The sequence below is a fragment of the Artibeus jamaicensis genome, unplaced genomic scaffold (genome assembly GCF_021234435.1).
Source record: "Artibeus jamaicensis isolate MK-2021 breed Jamaican fruit bat unplaced genomic scaffold, CSHL_Jam_final scaffold_474, whole genome shotgun sequence".
Classification (NCBI taxonomy): domain Eukaryota; kingdom Metazoa; phylum Chordata; class Mammalia; order Chiroptera; family Phyllostomidae; genus Artibeus; species Artibeus jamaicensis.
This window is the reverse complement of record NW_026522046.1, coordinates 16,005,524-16,027,375: the sequence shown is the minus strand read 5'-3', so window position 1 is coordinate 16,027,375 and position 21,852 is coordinate 16,005,524. Positions and strand designations below refer to the sequence as shown.

The 21,852-nt window shown below is 41.0% G+C and overlaps 1 protein-coding gene across 8 annotated transcripts in view; it reads left to right on the top strand.

Moving 5' to 3' along the window:
* Positions 1 to 21,852, top strand: part of FNDC3B (fibronectin type III domain containing 3B) — a 314,158-nt gene that overhangs the window by 172,597 nt on the left and 119,709 nt on the right. For 7 of the 8 annotated variants that reach the window (XM_037137471.2, XM_037137467.2, XM_053658016.1 and 4 more), the window contains exons 5-6: positions 7,303 to 7,543; positions 10,861 to 11,151. In XM_037137471.2, the coding sequence (XP_036993366.2) occupies positions 7,303 to 7,543; positions 10,861 to 11,151 (532 nt within the window). The remainder of the gene's footprint in view (positions 1 to 7,302; positions 7,544 to 10,860; positions 11,152 to 21,852) is intronic. The other variant, XM_037137468.2, reaches the window with a different exon arrangement.

Genomic DNA, 21,852 nt, shown 5'->3' with positions numbered 1-21,852 from the left:
ATGGAAAGTGAAATGATTGGATCCAGATAACAAATCTGAGCCAGGGAGCTTTATAGGGGGTCACGAGTGGAAGGTATTGATAGGGACTTGTCTTCAGGACTTCCACACGTGATTCCTACCGATAGGCTTCTTCAGGAGATGACCAGTATGAGGAGATATCCCCGCTGTTTGCTGTGTGCGTGCCAACACTTTTACCTACATGGAAACAAGCCAAGCTACTCACACTGACTTAAATCTATTATCTGGGAAAAGGAGCCCAACTAAGGCATACATAAGTAAAATATTTTTTAGTACTTCACTTGACATACCTGGCTTTTTCCAGATAACTGCTCAGTTATTTACAACTAAAACCACTGAGGTTTGGAGAGGGTGATGGAAACAAGTACATCCTGTGTGGTGTATCTCTTTAATCCATCTTACTTCAGTAACACAGTAATGCCACATTTGAGAGGACTTTGCCAGCAATTTATGAAGACCTTCCAAATTAAGAAGGAAGGCCAGCAAGGTTGAGAGACACAGTTTACACACTGTGGAACCCAGGTTAGGTCCTCTGCTGGCTCCAGCTCTCTAACTGCACCCCAGGTACCCCAACTTGAGGGTCCCATGGGAAGGGAGAGGCCCCTATTCATACAGAGCTGAGTTTCTGAAGACGCAGCTGACAGTCACAGGCAGCCCCTTCTCTGAGCAGAAATACAGCACCGGGCCGATGCTGAAGGCAAGTGGCAAGGGAATAAATTTGGTGTAACTATTAAAGTCGTAACAGTAACAACTCCTGTGATTTGTATATCGCTTACTAGTTTATGAAATGCATAGATGGTAGGTAGAAAATAGACGGGGGGAGGGCAAGAATAGTATGGGAAATGTAGAAGCTAAAGAACTTATGACACATGGACATGAACTAAAGGGGGGGAATGAGGGTGGGAGGGGGTGTGCAGGGTGGAGGGGAATGAAGGGAGGAAATGGGACAACTGCAATGGCATAATCAATAAATTATATTTAAAAATAAAAAAATAAAGAAGAAATAAAAGAAATGCTTGGCACAGGACTTACCTTGCACAATACCCAGAAGATCCTCTACCATAGGTAACATCATAGTCCTAAGTTCTACATGAAAAATGTCAGGAGCAATTAAGTAACTTAGTAATCTCGGGTCAGCTAAGTATCATATTTTATTGTATTTCACCAACCTACATATCCAAAAGAAACCACATTTGAAGATCAAAAATCCAGTCTAATCTTCCCCAATATATGTGTGCCACATAAGAACACCAGACAAGTGAGAAGTTATATCCAAATCTCCTGACTTTTCTGTCCCTTCAAATTTCATAATTACATCTGTGGTTGAAAATACAAAACACGATTCTCAATGTCACTTCTCTTCCTGTTGGCAGTGGCTGACACTGATGAAATCATATTTGCTTTTTCCAGTATTTCATTGTCATTAATGTCCTGAGACAATAAACCCTCTAGGTTAAGGACCAGCTCCTTTGGCCATATAGCATAGAGCAAAACTGAATTTGGTAATTAAATATGTTATCATTTGTGTTTTCAAAGGACAATAAGCAAAATACTTAGCACATATTTTAGAAGAGAATGTCAGATATTTACCTGAGTTATGGGGGGAAATTTTGATAATGAATGTGTTACTAGGTGTTGGTAGACATCAAATATAAGCATCTAAGCCCTTTTGTGTGTGGGGGGGGTGCTTTTTTCTTCATTTATCCACGTGGCCAGCATTTATTGAAAGTCTCCTGTGCGTCCAGGTGCCCCTGAGGGACCTGCTGTTGTGTGGGGGAGACAGAGATCTAGCTCACGCTGCATGCAGGACACAGGTGCTGGGGAAGGGGTGAGTACCAGGCTGGCCAGGTGAAGCCTGGACTCTGCCTGCCCACCCCTCTGTCCATGAGGCTGTTTGTACTGCCCGGCCTCTTCGCTGAGAGTTCTTCCTATCTCAGAATGGCCTGGGAGCCCTCTTCAAATATGTTCACAGTAGTTAGGAAATGAACTTGAACCTGGCTTCCACATACTCATTTGGTCCCAGTTTTCTGTGTGCAGGCAGCTCACTCAGCACGCCTTGACACACCCCCACACCCCACCGACCTTTCCCCCGCTTCCCCCCTCAGAGCTGGCTGCCAGGCTTTGCAGCCACCTGCACACACACAGGTTCATGTGTGTCCCCATGCAGTCTGCTCTGTCCCCCTCCTGGCTCATCCTGGCCTTCTGAGGCAGCCTCTACAAACGTTTCTGTTGCCCCCTGCCTTTTAAGCTCTTCTTCTGATTCTTGTCACTTACTGCCTAGAAGTGGAAGAACAGAGTGTTGGGAACTGAGGAGTTTATTAAAATTCCTGTGGTGCATTTCAGTTCAGTAAGCTAGCTTCCTTCTCTCTCAGCTATGAGAAAAGACACTCAAACTGTAAGTGTTTATAAGAGATACATTTTAATTCTTAAACTCAGAATTGCCCCCTTCAGCCCCTGATAGCTCTCTGACTTCAGGTGAGTTAGCCGAACATCCCTGAGCTTCATTCCTCGTTCCTCCAAAATGGAGAGAGCTGTGTATGCCTCACAGGATTGCTGGGCGGTCGGCAGCGTTTAGAGAGGTGCTAATATTAATGGTAGTAATTACTAGGTAAGGTTTTTCTGTTATGTGTCCGTTGCTGTTCCAGGGCCTTAACACATGTTAGTGTGTTGCCTTACTTCAGGAGAGGGTATTAAAGCAAAACAGCAGGTGTTCAGTAATTACTAGTGGTCTTTTGAATAACATCTCTTAATAAGCCAGCCATCCTATTTCTCACAGTTCCCTGTTAATATATTTCTTTCTTAGCATTCCTAACTTGTGTATAATTCTCCAGATAATGAAAACTTTGGAGTACAGGCCAGAATGAAAATCTGGTTCTGCAACTGCACTAGTACATTTTAACAGTGCTGTGCCTTGGTCTCCTTCACGTTGAGCGGGGGCCCTAATATCTAATTCCAGTAGATAAATGGCATAATCCATGTCTAGCAGCTGGCACTGGCTGTGAGTTTTTTCTCATCTCTCTCCCCATGATGCTCCCTCTTGTTGTTGCTTCCAAGCTGTTGTTGTTATTTTTTAAGGGTTCTCTTAGTTACTTCTAAAAACACTCACCCAAATGAGACAAGCACTCTCCGTGTTTGTCCTGGAGAATGCTTGTCTTATGTGCATGGGCGTTTGTGCCCTATTCTCTAGCCTCTCATCCTGGACGTCTAGGCCACAGGATAGCGAGAATACCAGGCACACAGAAGTTTCCCAGTAGATACTGGAGGGGCAGAATAAGAGACCTGATAAAGGATCCAACTGGTCTCCATCAGGCTCACTCTCTTCCTTAGGCTGAGGAAGAAAGCTGAGTGGAGGATAAACGCACTACTTTTTACAGAGGGTTTCTCCTCAGGCAGACAGGGCTGCTAGTAGAACTCAGAGGAAACTCGGGAGGCCCTGCTGGGTGGTGTATTTGCAGGGCTGCCATAACAAGTGCTTCCCGCCTGGGTGGCTTAAACAGCAGAACTAATTCCTCACCACTCTGGAAGCTACACATTTGGTCTATTCTAACACCCCTCTTTTTGGCTCGTAGATGGTCATCTTCCTTTGGCGTCTTCATGTGGTCTTCTTCCTGCGTGTCTGTATCCTAGTTTTCACATCTTATAAGGACATCAGTCCTATTGGAACAGAACCCACCCGCAGGAGCACATTTTACTGTAATCACATACCTTTAAAATCAGTGACCTGCTGAGGGAATGGGGGTGAGGATTGCCCCCCCCCCCATAGATTGGTTGGGGGAAGGGAGGCCCTCTTTCAGCCCATAACTGGTGGCAGCCTGAGAACCTAGCACACAAGGCCCTTTTCCAAGGGTCTGTGCTCTGGAGAAGATGTGTGCGTACCATTCCATTGAGTCACAGAACTAGAAGGAAAGTCTTAATGAAGAACACTTTAATTCCTGAAAAAAGAACAATGCTTTGTTCTGATTTCTGAACAGCACTTACTAAGGCTTAGTCTAATTTTTCCCTTTATATTATTCTTAGGCTATGTAGGTAAATCTTACTGTTTAGCACCTCCTTTTTTCTTCACCATTGAATATCCAGTGCTTACTTCATAGTGTGTGTTAGGAAATGATTGTTGAATTGAATGCAGGCGATTTGTCTGTCTCTGGATATTGCCACAGTTTCATTCATCCCAAAAGGAAATGAATCTGTCCTTTCCATGGTTATTTGTGAACATTGGAGTCACATTTTATTGTCTGAGGATTTTGGACTGAACTCTTTCTGATTTTGAAATTATTCTGCAGTAGTCATATTTCTTTATGCACCATACTTTTTTTTAAAAACAAATAATGTTATTGCTCCCATTTCCTGAATTGCATATCATTTTGTGATCATTATTGCTCCTCAGACTTACTTGTTCTTTTAAGAACATGGGCATAATTTCTTTAGACATAGATCAAAAATTTGGTAATTAAATATCTTGTAATTTGTGTTATGGAATAACAATAAACAAAATACTTATTTTTATTTGTGTTATAGAAGAACAATTAACAAAATACTTAGGACACATTTTTGGCTTTTGCATATGTAAATAGATCTTTCACAAATACCACAGAATAATTTAAGATAATTAAAATGGTGCTGTCCAACAATTTTTATATGTGTAGGCAGTTTGTGGTTTCAGAAAGCTACTTAGTTTTCTAACCGGAAACCTTTTTTTTTTTGTGAAGGGTAATTTATACTTTAAAATTTTTTTAGATTTATTTATTTTTAGAGAGGGGAACAGTGGGAGAAAGAGAGGGAGAGAAACATCAGTGTGTGGTTGCCTCTCACATGCCCCCTACTGGAGGCCTGGTCTGCAACCCAGGCATGTGCCCTGACTGGAAGTCAAGCCAGTGAGTGACCCTTTGGTTTGCAGGCTGGCGCTCAATTCACTGAGCCACACCAGCCAGGGAAGAGCTATTTTTTAAGTTGTGGAAATACTTATTCTTAAAAGATATCTATGTTAAAAGATATTTTTGGTTCCTTATCTTTTATTTTTCTTCCTTTTCCTTCATTAACATTTTTTATTTGTTGGTGCTTTTTGCCCACATTTAAAAAAAATACTTTGTTTTAATGTCAGAAATTATATGAGAAAATGATTAAAATAATTTCATTTCATTATAATTACCCTCATTTACAAACCCAAAGAGTTGTTTTTCGTATTTAGTGAGAGCCCTGCTCTTGATTTACTGTGTTGGTCAAGTTCATGTGGCTGGTTTTAACCTTGGGAAGTTTTACAGTGACTGAAATAATGAAGGTTGTGTCTAGAAAACAAATACTTTACTTCTGTGGACCTCCCAGTGTCTAACACAGGACTGAATTAGTGTTTCATGAAAGCAGAGTATCTGGAATATGCCTTACTTTTTTCTTAATAGCCAGTGGCAGAGTAGGGAAAGAGAAGACACTATGGAATGATGCATGTTTATATTAGATAGTAAGAAAAATCCATATTTGTACAAAGTGTGCTACTAAATATATTCATAGAGGATGCGCTTTGATGTTAAGTATTAGCACATGCATTAGAATTGTCAATATCTTGGTTTAAGCACAGTTGCACATACACCTGTAAATTAGCAGTTATGCATTCATAAATGAGGTTGTGATTAGTTTGCCAAGATCCTGAAGAAGTTACGTTATTAATGAATACATAAAAAGATATGTTCTGAGCTTTAGTAGGGAGTGACTGAGAATCTTAATTTTAAGGAGTTAATCTTGCTTTATTAATGAACTATTAACATAGTAGTTAATTCTGATACTTTCTTGTTAATTAGTTCATTAATATACATAGCAATTTTCTTAATATGAAGATTAATGGCTATTAATTCAAACCAAACCTATCTCATACACTAAAGTATAGAATAACATTGATAAATTTGCCATTTTGTATCAGGCAATATTTTAAAAAACAAAGTTCAGTATAAAATTTATCAGAATGTTTTAGATACCATTAAGTCATTTTATTTTGGCCTATAATCAACTTCTAGGGCATAATAAGATATGCATTTCAATTACAAGTTTAATTTTCAGTGTTGGGTTTGTCTGTTTATTTTTAAAAACAAAACTTTCTACCTTGTGTGTGCCTAATTTTCTTAAATATTTGGTTAGACCAACTGGTCTCTCTGGCAGCCTCACTCTGGATTGGCTTCCAAGTTTACTCTTATGGCTTTCTTGTCCCCTTCCTTGCAAGGTCTCTGTCTCTGGGGCCATTGTCTCAGCTGTCCCAGCCCCCCCACCCCCAAATCTTTGAGGTTCCTGAAGCCTTCCCAGTTCTGTCATGCAGGGCTCTTCGTCTCTGTATTGCACAGCTTTCCCATTTGATTATGGTGTCTGTAATAGTAGTTATTTCTTACCTTGTGTCTTAAAAAGATTGTTTGCTCTTAAATCAAGTAGCATGAAGTTGGCCACAGAGGCCATAAATGTTGGTATTGCACTGCTTTAGTTAATTATCTTCCTGGGTAAATTAAAAACATTCGAAGACAGTACAGATTTAAGGTTGATTGGTGTTCACTGCTCTAGCAGGTCCTGCCTCATTGTGTCTCCCTTCACAATGCTCATTTACATCACCAGGATATCAGCACAGATGTGCAGCTCGATTTGGGATTGCTCAAGCTTTTCATTGGTCAGAATCCCCTCCTTTCCTTTCCATCCTTGTTCCCAGATGAAATGACCTCGTGGTGCTCTCACGGGTTCTGGAAGTCAGTGTGCCCATCTCCACACTAGAGCCTTTGTGGTGATGGAGCTGTGCGTGCTAATGTAGATGAGGGGCCCGGTGTCATCAGGAAGCTCAGCCTGCGCATCACACTTACGGGACCAGAAAGTTTCTTCTTTCTGGAAAAACCACTGTTAGTTACACTTTAAGCCATTCCTAAAATCAACTTAAGCACGCATTCAATTCACTTGTCATAGATGAAGTCTTCAGGAGTCTTTTTCCAAGTCTTTTTGAAATCTTGGAAGAAGACGTCATCTGTGAAAATTTCATGAGACAAAGAAGATTGATTATCACGCTCTTCATCATTCTAGAAGTTTTGTATAATCAGAATTAGGTGGTCGATGAAAATTTCATAACTTATAATGCTTAAATGTTATTACTTCTAAAACTCATTTAACTGATTGAATTATAGAACCAGAATTTAACATGTACTAATTTTTTCTCCTATGAAGGACAGAAAATTAAAATTAAGGGGGAAGTAATTAAATACTGCATATATTCAAAAGATACTAGCTAATAATACATACTACACTCTTTCTTTTTGCTCTTTTCTTTAGGTGATTGAAGACAATACTGGGGTCCGTCGGGTGGTGGTCACACCCCAGTCTCCTGAGTGTTACCCCCCAAGTTACCCCTCAGCCATGTCTCCAACCCATCACCTACCCCCCTACTTGACTCACCCACATTTTATTCATAACTCACACACGGCTTATTACCCACCTGTTTCCGGACCTGGAGATATGCCGCCTCAGTTTTTTCCTCAGCATCATCTTCCCCCTACATTATACGGTGAGCAAGGTGAGTAGGTTATGGCTGGCACTGACGGCTATTGAAACTTATTATAACACTTATGTAGCTTAACAGCACCAGAGTGGCCTTTGTTTCTTCTGTAATAAGCGTGGTAGGTGACAGTCTATCTCTTGTGTAAAGCTTGTGGGGAATGCCTAGCTTTCTTTGTCCTAACTTGTGTCTTGCAAAAATTACTTCGTTGGTTTTAGCTCTTTCTTTCTTTATAATTTCCAAATTTTGCTTCCCTATCCCACCCCACAGAGCAACTGGATACCCAGCTATTTTAGAAAAGAGGCAGTGGTCTATCCATGTTCCCACGTCCTGTCAACATACTTTTGTGACAGTGGCCCGAGGCCACGGCAGCACATCATTTCTTCCACATCCACGTAGTCCAGCGGTAGACGGGCAGTTACGGGGGACTTGGGCCCCCTTTCCGATGCTAGAAGACTGTGAGGTCTCAGTAACCTCTGAGTCTCCCGGGGGCTCTGTGCTGCAGTCTTGGCAGAACTAGAGGCCCCTGGCTGGTGATGCGTCCTCCTGGCCCGTTTTTAGTTCGCTAGTCCTTTAGCCGTTAGTGCAGCCAAAAGTTCGCTGTTCGTTAGGCAGATACTCACCTGGAAATGAGAAAGAGTCTAGAAATACCAACATTATGGTTTTTACTCTCGGCTTTGGTGTTGGTAGAGGCTGAAACCCTTTTCTATCAAAATGGATACTAAAAGACCAGATAAGTGAGGGTGAAAATTACTCTTTAATCTTTGGGACTTTGCAAAGTGATTTTCTTGAGTCAGAATATGAAACACTGTATTACTTCAGATGTTTATGGTGGGTCAGATAAATTACATGAGAAATACCTGTCACAGCATAGAGTTTTGGAGCAAATTAGCACCTCACTTACTCTTATCAATTATACATATATATATTTTTCTGTATGTTCATTTCACATTGTAATTTTTTTTTATTAACAAAAAAATTTCAGATGAGTATTTTAAATGAAATTTCCTGTTGTAACTTATGGGTAGAATTTGATTGGTTATTTTATTTTTTAGTAGCTACAAAGAAATTTAGTATAATTCAAAGAATCAGGTGCTATCATGATGGAGTGTGAAAGAGATGATAGCAAAAGATGAAATTAATACTTTGATTTCATAGAGGTGTCAATAACTTCCTATTGATAGTGACAGAATTCCCCAGAATATCTGAGGAGTCACCGTATTCCATGAAAACATTTGGATAAAAACTGAAAAGGATCCAGTTAACTAACTGTAATTTTTGAAAAGTACCCAGTGCTTTGACATGAGGCACATTACTGAGCATTTGTCAGAGTTGCCTGGTGAGGTCTGAGCCGAGTGACCCGTGGGAGCCTGGCCTGCGGACCCACTGTGTGTTACATGTGGCCTGGCCCGCTTCGGCAGCCATTAGTAGGGTGCCAGGCAGTTATTATGTTGTAAATGATGCACTTAGCAATTTAGACCACAGTACGATTCAAATCCTCCTTAGAATTAAGCATGATAAATATTTTGTGTTCATCTCATATGGTATTTTGATGTAATTTCATTAAGTAGCACAGATCAATAATGTAAAAATAACAGTGCCTTCATTGATTGCAAATTTTTTAAAGCAGTAAAAAATTCCTCTGAATTGATTTTTAAAAAGCTGTGTGTGTATATATATATATATATATATATATACATTTAAAGATTTTATTTAGTTTTAGAGAAAGGGAAAGGGAAGAAGAAAGAGATGGAGAGAAACATCAGCGTGTGGTTGCCTTTTGTGTGCACCCTACTAGGTACCTGGCTCACAACCCAGGCATGTGCCCTGACTAGGAATCGAACCCACAACTCATTGCTTTGTGGGCTTGCATTCAACCCACTGAGCTTCACCAGCAAGGGCTATATATTTTTTGTATACATAAAAGCCATATATAATACATAGAATATATATTTTCTTACCTTAGTTCTCATTGTGCATACCCCAAAGAAATTTAAATGTATAATTTCCCAAACTACAAGAGCTTAAAAATCTCTTGTTATGATTTAAAATATTGTATTAGTGCCCATGGTTAATATATATTTTAAATCTTAAGCGTAATGCATTGTGACATTTAAATATTTGTTATCCTTTCTGTATATTTGAACATAATTATTTGGTCCTATGCCTTTTCTCTGATACAAATTGCTTATCTTGTGAAGATTTTCTTTTTAAAGATCTTCCTTTTAAGCCTCGTGAACAGACAGAAAATGAAAAATGGAGCTTTATCATTGAACAATTGAAACATCAGCGGTTGCGTTACCGAGGCTGACCGTGCGGTGCTGCTGTGCCTAGGACAGTACTGGTTTAGGTCCCTGGGTCAGAGAAATGATCAGCAGTGCCCTTTCCCTTCTCAGGTACTCAGGTTAGGGTGGTGATTTGTATGGTCACCTGTGCACGTGGGGCCCTTTCTCCTTAGAAACACGTAAGGACCCAGTCTGTATCCTGAACTGCATTTTTAATAATGTCTGAATATATTTTTATTGATTTAAAATAATCTCCCCCTGCCTTCCCCCAAGTCATGAGATTATTTTGCAGGCCCCATTTTCTTTTGAGCCACTTAAAAATATGCATAGTGAAGCCAGGTGACAGTCTGCTAGTTGGTTTGTCTCGCCTCCTGATTTCTCCACAGAAGTTTGAGACCCCTGTGTATTATATTTGGTGCCAAGTTGAAGAGATGGCTTGTGTTTACCTCTACAATTTCTTCTTGAATATCTCCCCTGATTCTGTGAGCTTTGATTCTCTTTCATGGAAATTTCTCCTCTTATCGTTTTAGTAAGATTTGTTCAAATGTTGGGTATTTTAAGATGCCACAAATAACTCCTTATATTCTGGTTGCTATTATATGCTTTCCAATAGAAATGCTGTTCTGTCTATAAGAATATACTGTTAAATATCTTGATTCTAAGTACACATTAGGGACATTTTATTGGTTTGTTCTAACTTGGTATATTGCAACAACTGAAAATATATTTTGACAGGCAAAAATCAAACAATTTTATCAGAATATGAAATTTTTTGGACAGTAGTCTTTTCTTCTTTACTATAATAATTTCTGGAACATTCCTGAACACACAGTGTGGTTTTTAATGATTATTTACTCCTTGATTGTTTAGAAACAAATGGAAATATTTTAAGCATGTATAACATGTATATCACTGTATTAAAAATATTTTTATACTGTATTGTATAACACTTAAAAATTTTTTTGTTAGTAGTCAGATCATTTGACCATTTAATAATTTATTATTGAAAACGTAGACTGAGCTTGCATTTGTCATAATCGTCCATTTTAGAAATCATACCACTCTATGGCATGTCAAGCTACATTACCCGAGAAGACCAGTACAGCAAGCCTCCGCACAAAAAACTGAAAGACCGCCAGATTGACCGCCAGAATCGCCTCAACAGCCCGCCCTCGTCTATCTACAAAAGCAACTGCACGACCGTGTACAATGGCTACGGGAAAGGCCACGGCGGCGGAGGCGGTGGGAGCGGAGGAGGCAGCACCAGCAGTGGGCCAGGGATTAAGAAAACTGAGCGTCGAGCAAGAAGCAGTCCAAAGGCGAACGATTCAGACTTGCAAGGTAACGTGCAGAGACGTGTGCCCCGAGCAGTGACTTGTCAGGGCAGGGTCATCAGGAAAGAAACATCTTTTACCTGAGAAAGTTACTTCACGTGGCTGGTCTTTCCACTGGGAATGACGTGGTAGACCTGTGATCTTTTCCTTAGTAGGGACAGAATGTAGCATCATCTCTTTTTTATTAACAGTTCATGGCAGAAATATTATTTTTGGATACACATGCCAGGTCACATTTTCCTTAATTTCAGTAACGAGTATCTGAAAGTGTTTTTACAAAGTTAGCAACTATTTCAGTTGTTTCACTCTAAGTAGGCAGATGTGAACGAGATCCAAAGTAAAACAATCTTTCTGAGACATATAGGGCTAGTTGAAATCTCAAAATAATTATACATTAGAAAACGAGATGTAGTCTTTTACTGTAGTGAGATTTATCATTGTGTAATGGGCGTATATTTCCCTTTGGTTTCAGACATCAGTTATTGTTTGATGCCGCCGTTGGTGCGCTGAATGAATTGTTCATAGGCCAAGAATGAGATGGGAGAACTGGGGTCACCACACATTAGAGAGAGACATCCAGTGGAAAGGGCATGTGTGTTATTGCAGATGTACCTTGTGGCTGTAGATCAGTTAGTTTGTGAAAGAAGATATATGTGTTTTAAAATGAAGTCTTTAGGTCGGATTTACAGAAAACCTATTTTGATGCTATAGGAGTTACAAACAGGCTTTTTGTATAGGTACAAATAGTGGACTTAAGTGAAGCTAAGGAAGGTAACGTTTTGATAAGGTAGGTAAGTTTACAGGTATAAATAAACAAACATCAAGAGCAGTAAAAGACTAGAGAAGAACTGATTATCACACTCATTAAATAGACCCCTTCCTTACTGGACCATTTTCAGGTAGAATCTGTGTGTGAATGAAAAAGACAGGCTTTGTGTAGGATTGTGCAGGGAAGACGGGCCTCTGTCAGGGCAGAAGAAAGTGAGGTAAAGCCAGGCAGCATTTACATTGGTCCCCAGATGGTTTATAAAAATGCATTGTAGCATAAAATGCAGGAATAGTAAGATAACAGTGAAAACGAACAGTAGTTTCTCTGAATGAAATGTATGATATGTTCTTCTAATTTTGCTCTTTATTCTTAATTTTCAAAGTTTTATGAATCATTCTTACAATTCTCATCAAGCATTATTCTTATACTTATTAAATAAAATATAAACCACTATATAAAAGAGACCCAAGGTTCAAGAGGGTTTTAAAGAGCTCTTAGAGCGAAGTGCTATGTTGGCTATAAAGAATAGTTTTTAGTCAAATGATACTTGTCATTTCTAAGTTTGAAATTATATTACTAACAATGTTATAATTTTTAATCTTGGACATATAATAAAAATCACACAAAAATTTAGAAGTTTTCTTAAGGAGAATTTTAGTCCATAGAAAAGAAAAAAAGAATGTATAAGCTATCTTCAGAGACCTTATGAGTTTAAACTACCTTGATTACTTGATACATTCTTTAACAGTTTTTGTCCTGCCTAGCACCAAGAGAGATTTAAAGAAGATAACATAGATACACCTAGAGGCAAATAAAATAAACTTTGAGTGGCAAAGAGATAATAAAGAAGAGAAAATAAAATCAAGTGGGAATGACGTCAGTGTATAATATTATTGTAGTTTAGGATTAACTGTGGCAAAAGTAAATACCTTTTTTGTATATGTAGTTATTCATAACATGAATGTCTAACTGCAAGCTGCTCTATATTTTAATATTCTCAAAGTCGTAATAGAGGAAATAGATGCGCATTGCAGTCTGCACTAAAATGTTTGCTAACATTTATAGGTTTATGAGCAGTTTGGCATTCTGTGTTACGATCGAGAGTAGTCGTTTTGAGTACCTTAAGCTCCTTGCTGTTGTGTGGAAAACATGCTATTGCGTTGGGAACAGTGACATCACTCGTGCTATGGGCTTCTGGGAGTGTGTGTTTCACAATGAAAAGAGCTAGAAAATATTTTATTTCATCTTTAGTTTGAACTCGGTCTATTGCTCCTATGCTCATCACATTATGTGCCTCCTAAAATTCATTCAAGGTGCTACTCTCTGTGTGGCTTAGCCATGAGATGGTCAGGTGGAGCATTATTTTGTGTCTGCTAGCTCATGTCAATAGGAATCTGAGGGGTTTATACGTTAGATACAAAAATAAGTGTCCTTTACCCAAATGCATTGAAAACTTATGTCCTGACAGAAATCTGCACTCATTAATGTTTATAGCAGCTTTATTCAACTTGGAAGCAACCAGCATGCCCTTCAGTAAGTGAGTGGATAAATAAGCTGCAGCACATGCAGACCATGGAGTGCTAAGAAAAAATAGGCTATCAAGCCATGAAAAGACATGGCTGCACCTTAAATGCATGTTACTAACTGAAACAAGCCAAACTCAAAAGTCTACATACTGTATGAGTCCAACTGTATGATAGGAAAAGGCAAAACTGCGGAGACTCTTTTTTAGATTCTACATATAAGTGAAATCATATGATACTTGTCTCACTCTGACTAATTTCACTTACCCTCTAGATCCATTCAGATGGCAAGATTTCATTCTTTTTTATAACTGAGTATTATTCTATTCTGTATTGTACCACCTTTTCTTTGTCCATTTGTCTATTGATGGACACTTTGGTTGCTTCCATATTGATAAAAGCATTCACAGGGATGTAAGATACAGCATAGGGAATATGGTCAGTAATAATGTAATGACCATGTATGGTGTCAGGTGGGTGCTAGACATACTGGGGTGATTACTTTGTAAGTTATATAAATGTCAGTTATACAACTGAAACAAATATAATCTTGTATGTCAGCTATAAATGAAAAACAATTATTTTTTAAAAATCTATAGAGACATTAAACAGATTCACAGTTGCTGGGGGTTAGGAAGGCAGGAAGGAGGGATGACAAGACAGAGCACTGGTGACTTTCAGGTCTGTAAAACCACCGTGTATGGGACTGTGATGCTGGGCGCCTGTCCTTACACCTTTGTGAAAACCCACAGCATGTACCCCACCAAGAGCTACGTGTTCCCTAATGTGGGTTACGGGCTTTGGTGATGGTGACGTGTCAGTGCGTGTTCCTCAGCTGTGACAAACGTACCGCCCTGCTGTGGGGTTCTGATAGGTGGGACAGAACGTGTGTGTTTGGGGACAGGGTGTACAAGAGCATGCTCTGCACCTGCTACCCAGTTTACTGTGAACCTAAAGCTGCTCTAAAAAGTAGTCCATTAAATAAGTATCTGAGGAAACTGAAGACAAATCAGATGCAGGTTTGTCCATGAAAGAATCCTGCAGAATTAGGATGCTTCCAGCCTTCTGGTTGTCCGAACAAAGAGGGAAACGTGAATCCGGTGGAGCAGGTGAGCGAAGGCACCTGTTACTCATGTAGTCCATTGTATTGTTCATGTGCCAGTCTTTAAAAAAATAGATTTTCTTCATTTATTTTTAGAGAGAAGGGAAGGGGGAGAGAAGGAGAGGGAGAGAAACATTGATCGGTTGCCTCTGGTACATGCCTGGTCAGGGGACCGAACCTGCAACCCAGGCACATGCTCTTACAGGGGATCGAACCAGCAACCTTGTGCTTTGCAGGGCTGGGCCCGACCACCTGAGCCCCACCTGTCAGGACCGTGTTTCAGTCTTGTCTGCCTTAGAGTGTGGTTGTTGGCTGTAAAGGTCCCAGAAGGCTTTTTTCCATGCCTTCTTGTAAATGGGAGCATTCTCTCAAAGTATCTTGTGCTTGATTTTATTGCAGCTGATTTGTATACCCAGAAAATTCATAATTCTCAAGTGTATGACACCATATGATTAATATTAAACTGTAGTTAATACTAGTGTGATTGATCTATGGAATCACTAGTGGGATCCCATTCATATGTGGTTTGCACAAGAATAAGATATATGCTTAACCATGACATGTGGCTCATGGTATTTTCTGCATTTTACTTAGGTTAAGAAGCCCACATTTCCAGAGGCCAACCTTTTTTTCTGCAGAGTTCCCCAGCTTTTGAGGGAATCTAATTGAGTTAATTACCTTTTTACCACTTACAAAAGGCAAATGTTAACAGAAAGAGGGCAAACTTTAAATTCTTAATTGGTCCTGTGATAAAACTAAGTCCACATAAAGAAGCAAATAAGGTAGGTTAATCTGGAAAAATAAGTACATTAAAAAGATGGAGATAGATTATGTACTGTTGCATCCTGCTTCTCTCTTAATGGTGCTTCAGAAACCCTGGCGGAACTTCAAAAAAATACAGATTCTTCAACCTCATTTCAGATCTCCTCAAATCAGAATCTCTGCTGGATCAGGCTTCATGGTTTTTTTGTTTCTTTAAAACTTTTAATTAATTAATTAATTAACCTGTCTATCCGTCTATTTATTTATTTATTATAGGTCTCATTGGGCGTGATGGTCAGCCAAGAGAACTAATATCAGGGGTGGCTATGGAAAGTGTTGTTCACGACATTGTACCCAGTGTGATGTAGGAACTTAGTTTAACTAAGCATTCCCTCTACCCACCTCCTAGAACTATGCCTGGTAGATAGTAGGTACTCAGTAAATACTTGTGGGATGAATCCTGTGTTCTTAATTGCTTTGTTTTCCAGAACAGGCCTTCTATTTGAACATGTAGTTATTGTACCATTTCCTCTTCTGGAACAAATTGCTTCATTGCTCAAGGATAGAATTTTGCAGCCAGCTCCTCCCTTCATTTACGATCCCCTTCAGGAAAACTGCCTAGGCAGGACAGACTCCCACAGTGCCCCAGAGAAATGGAGGGTGCCTGTGTTCTTGCACTAACTACCTGCAATTAATGGTGTGATGTGGATGGAGAACAGGTGGGGCTTTGGTATCAGATTCAGGCTTTGTTACTTGCTATTTGCTTTTAGTATTCCCTGCATCTCTGTACCTTCACCCACAAAATGGGAATTTTCATTCCTGTTATTAAATATAGCCTAGCTTAGTTCTTAACACCTCAGTATAATAGTCACCCTTGTTACTTCAACATCTTTTTTTTTTAAGATTTTGTTTACTTATTTTTAGACAGGGGAAGGGAAGGAGAGAGGGAGAGAAACATCAATTTATGGTTGCTCGGGCCTCTCGAGTGCCCCAAACCAAGGACCGGACTGGGAATCAAACTGGCGGCCCTTTGGTTCACAGGCCTGCGCTCAATCCACTGAGCTATACAAGCCAGGGCTACTTGAACATTCTTATTGTCTTCCTCCTGTAATCTCAGGATCAACCCTTATCCAAGTGATCCCCTTCTCAAAACAGGTGTCTCTCTAGCCTCCTGTCTGATGGCCTGCCCTCTGCCCTTCATGTCCTTCCCCTGCCCTTCTTCTCCGGTAAGCCAGATGTGGCTTCCTTCTGCTTTAAACCCATCTTAGAATTTGAAAGCTAAACTCGGACCACTCCTTCTGAAAGTCACGTGCAGGCTGTCTGGGAGGGGCTGCTACTGGGGCAGAAATCTGGCCCCTTCAGCCAGGCTCCAGATTTCACCTGTCTTCTTACACCTCACTGTGGGACACCAGCAGCTGAGGGGGGAGCACTCTGGGTCCCCTGTAGGGGCACCCTTCTTTGTGGGCCCATCTTTTGGTGTCTCCTCATATACTTCTTATGGGCTCCAGTTATGATTCCCTTTGCTCAGTGTGATCCTTAATAGACCTTCCAGGGGACAGCTCGTTTTAAGATGTGTGATTATGTTTTCCTCTCTATTCCATTCTCTGTATTAAGTGTGGCTGCAGCTACATTAGATCCAAACGTGCCGTTCTCCTCCTCAAGGTACCTCCATGTGGTCCCTGTTGTCCAGGGAATCAAGTCTGAACTGCTCACTGTGGCACCTGCCAGCCTTCTGAAGTATAGCAGACCCCAGTACCCCATCCAGAGTTTTGTCCCACTTCGTGACCATTTGCCTCATGTTCTCTTCTCGGCCCCTCCTTCAAGAACCAGCTCAGACGCCACCTCCTATGGGAAGTCTGCCTGTCTCCCCAGGGCATGATAATGCAGGTCAGTTAGGGAAAAATAGTTCAAGAATGTTTCTCTCTTTTTTTTATCCACGATGTGATTGGAGGACAGTTTCTGGGTCCTGAGTCCGTAGTGGCTGAGGGACAGGAATAGAGGATGCCCTTGTGTCCTGATCGTTGTGCTGGGCTGGGCCCTGATCCTGTCTTCTAGCCGAGACCCAGTTAAAAATTATCCAATTGCTGTTCATCACAGAGGCGTAACAGGTTTTTGTTGCTCTTTATTGAGGGGGAAAGTCTTATGCCTTCCGTTTTATCCTTGGTAAACACCAAAGCGTGTGATAGTAAGGAAGTTACCTAGTAGTATACAGATTGTGACTGAATTTTCAGTCACAATTTTTAGCAGGGTTTAGTCCCTTTGGCATATTTCCTCATAAAGGAGAGTAAGGTTATCTGCTCGAAAAGATTCTGTGAATTCAGAGTGAAAATCAAATATCTGGTGAGGACCCACTGGTGGCGGGAGGCCCTTTTGTAGCTAACAGGTAGGTAGGAGCTCATACAAAGACCTGTGGGACTTACCCTGTCGTGTGGGAAAAATCGGGACAAAATAGTAAGAATTCCAAATATGGAAGAAAGGAGGCTATAGCATACTTCTGGCCTTTGACTTTTTGAATTGTTGAGAATCCAGAGATTCAGTTACACTTCAGATGAAATTCCACCACGTAGAGTCATAATTTCTGATTGTAACATGGGAAGCCGGCGACAAAAGCATTATTCTCGTGCCGTCTTCCTTCAGAGATCACAGCTGCCCTTGGACTCAAGCTGTGGTTCCTGTTGTTGGGGCATCTGTATTCTAATTCCTTCTCAGAAGGTCCTCTCTGGCATTGTTTTCTCTTCCTATATTTTGCTATCATTGCTCAGAAAACTGGGGTCAGACCCCAGTGTCTGTTTACTGAAAATGGGCGTGAAAAGATGATTCATTCTGCAGATAAGAATTCCTGTAGTGGGTCTGAGACTGCGGACAGTCGCCGGTCCTTGGAGCCTGCCCTTGGCCGGACAGCGTGCGCTCCAGGCAGGGGTGGCTGCGTCCACCTGTGCGGCGCTGACAGTGTTTCCTTTGTTTGAAAGTTCAGGCCTCCTGTTAATAAGGTCTGGAATGCTGGGAGTCCAGGCCGATTTTCTTTTGGAATCTCTTCTGGTCTTGGCTCCCTGCAAGAGAGAACACTGGTGCTTTTCTGCTTAAAATAGGATGTTTAGTGGGGCTTTCACACCACACGAGGGGCTGATCTCTTCTTTCACTCACATCCCTTTCTACCCTGTGAGCATACATACATCCTCCTCTGCATGCTCAGACAGGGTCTTTTGGAAGAGAGTTGGGTTGTGGAGGGGGCAGGGTTCTTTTGTTCTCCTGGCGTGTGTGCTCTCCTCACGGTATTTGAAAGCGCAGTTTCTAGATGGAGTTTTTATTATTGCTTCTCTCTCAAGCCTTCGGTGATGATAAATCCTGTGTGTTTTCACCTGTCTGCAGCTGTGGACACATCCTAAGCATGGCAACAGTATCAAGAAATCATGAAAAAAAATCATGAGTGAGCTCAGGTCAGTGGAATGTATCCATCTTTCTGCCAAGTACAGTCTGAAAAGTGAAAATAGTCCAAACAATCCCAAATAACTTATTTTTTAAAGGATAATGTGAACCCCTGGATCAAAATGCAAGACACATTCTTTTTTGGCAAGAAACTGGGCAGTTCACACATTCGTTTTCATTTTAAACGTGAGCTGCCAGGTCTGCCCATCCCCAGTCGTGGAGGCCTCTGAGTGACTTCAGGCTTTGTAGCAGCGGCTTGTCTGTGGGATGGGAGAGGAGACAGGCCTGGGGACCAAGGCTGTTTTCAGGAGTGTGCTGCTAACTGACAGGTGCCGTCTGACCTGGGCGTTCCCCTCTGAGGGCCAGAACTGCATAAGTCAAACTATCAGTAACTTTCTCTAAGACTCCAGAATGCCAATAATTTTTTTCCCTTTGAGCAGTGTTGACTTTACGGGTGCACAGGCAAGTCTGTGGCTCAACAAAGAGGAACTGTGGTGGCCCAAGTCATCACTAATGGGCAGAGTGTGTGGTTGTGTTAGCAAGTTATGTCACTTACCCTTTCTTTTTGCCCTTTCCCCTGTCTTTATGTTGCAGTCTGGAATGTTTTAAAGATATTAAGTACAGGATTTTTCCAACAGGCAGGATGAGACATTTTTGTCATGTCAGTTTAAGGAGTTTTAACTCATTAAGTCATATTTGAAGCTTCACATTTTTCGCCTACGTATAAAATGACAAACAGCATGCAGAAAAATTATTCGAGTTTCTTTTTGAAGTGAATGTTCACCAGAAGATTGAGGGCAGAATTTTGATCAGTTTCTACCATACGTAGTACTTAACTCGGTGAACCCATATTATTTTCTTTGCCCTTTTGCTTGGGAACTGATCACAGAGGCATTTAGGTGACATCAGAGCCTGCGTTGGTAAAATACATGTCATCACAAAAAAAAAAAAAAACCCTAAACAGCAGATGTAAGTGATGGCGTGGCTTGTTTCTGGTACGTATATAACCTTCAGTTTTATGGAATTGAAACTTTTGTATGTTATTCTCTCATTTAACTAAGTTGAATTCTGAATTTGACTGGGTAAGAGGTCATCACCACAAAGATGCCATGCGTAGAAGCCAGACAACTTACCAGTGGGAACCTGGTACTTGGTTCCAGCTCTGTCAGTGGTGAGCCGTGTTCCTCTGGAGAAGATGCTTAATCTCCCCGAGCTGCAGTTTCTTCCTGTCTGTATAGAATGGAGGGAATTCATAGCTTGTGTTTCAGAGGGCTGTCATGAGCTCTTACTACACTTTCATACTCTTACAACATACTTTAAAAATGTTTTAAAAAGTACGGGTGGAGAAAGACCGTAACTTTTTTCTGCTTGTGAGAACTGCCTCCCGTGGATCACGTGAGCAGAACACGCAGCCAGGAGCGCACCCCGCAGAGTGCCAGCAGGCAGGGCATCCTGCAGTCTGGGTCAGTGCTGAGTAACCTTCAGTGCCAAGGACTTGAGATATGAAGGGATTACCAGAGGCATCCAGACCTCCCACAGTTATCTTGCCTTTGGCTACCCACAAACAATATGATGAATTCTGGACAAGAATAAAATTTAGCCTTCTTTCCTCATCTTTACTCTGCCTCACCTCTGGGCTGGATTGTCTTGTGAGACAGGAGAGGAGCTTGACAGGCCAGCTTGATTCTGTTCGAACCTGCTTGACACATTGACTGCTTTAAATTACTCTGCTAGATATTAGAAGTGTCGGGAAGAAAGGGGGAGGGTTGGCTGTGTGGAGATGACTTGGGTGGATGACAACTTTCTGATACTTATTTTGCTGACACCCATATTACTTGCTGTAGGAACAGTTAGTTAATCCAGGTGGATAAGCTAATTGGAAACCTACTAAATTTCAAAGTTTAACTTTTTTTCTTGTAGTTCAGAAATCATACACCACCATTTCCATATTCTGTTGGTCATATGCCATTAGACACACGTCATGTCTGTTGATCCCTGGTGGAAGGCCTCTGCACAGGGGTGCGGATGCCAGGGCAGGAGGTGCGGGGGCTGGGGCGGGCGGGGGAGGGGAGCATAGCGGCAGCTGGCTGCCAGCGGGCGGAGCCAGAAACCATTTCTATGAATAGTCTATCCCGGCCAGTCTCAGCATTTGTGATGGAACTTTGGCTACTTTCCAGCTGTTATATCAACAGTGATTTGTCACTGTATCTCCTATAGAATGGTGCTTTAGGATTCCTACATTTAAGTGCTGTATGTGGAAGTAGGCTGTTGAATCTTTGGTTTTATAAGGTCAATAGATTGTAACATGACAATTACAGTCAGTTTTGCAAATGTGCTAATCGCAAATCATCCTTTCTGCCATGACTACCTGTGGCTTTAATTTAAATTTAATTTGCCCAAGGAAACACACTACAGTGTAGCAGACCATATTACCCTGTTCCAGTTTTTAATGCTTTAATAAGACCTTAAAACTGTATTAAGAATTGAGCAGAGAACATCAAATGGGAAATGGGAAAGGTCCCTGGGAAACAGTAGTGATACTAGTTCATTGCTTGTGTTTTACTCTTTGCAAACAAAGTAACGGGTATTAATGTCCTTGTAGTTGACTATAAAATTTCTTCTTTTTCCTCTGGTGTTGAATTTTTGGAAAAGATGAGGTCCTAACTACTTCGCAACTATGCCAGAAGAATGGGGGCTTTCCCTATAGAGGCTGTGCTCAGAAAGGGGCCGGAAGGACCAGGTCATAGTGATGGGATGGTCTGCTCTCCCCAGGGTCAGGAAGGCTGGCAGATCAGGGGGTGGGGAGAAATGAGAAGGGCCTCAGGGGAGTGGGCTAGCACTGGAAAACAAGCGAAATGAAAGGAACAGACACAGTGGGCAGAGAAGATAAGAAGGGCTGTGGAATAAAGGTAATTTGGAAAAAACAAGAGGCATAGAATAAGAGAGATTTTATGTTCCATTTTTATATATTCCTTTCTTCCCACTAGGTTAACATTTTCCAGAGGAGAGGGGTGCCCTATTGTGGTTGGTGAGCCTTTTTATTGGCTGTTCCACATCACGCAAATCTCCCTGTGAATGAACTCCTTACTGTTCCCATTTGGGCTTTCCCAACACTGCAGTGTACAT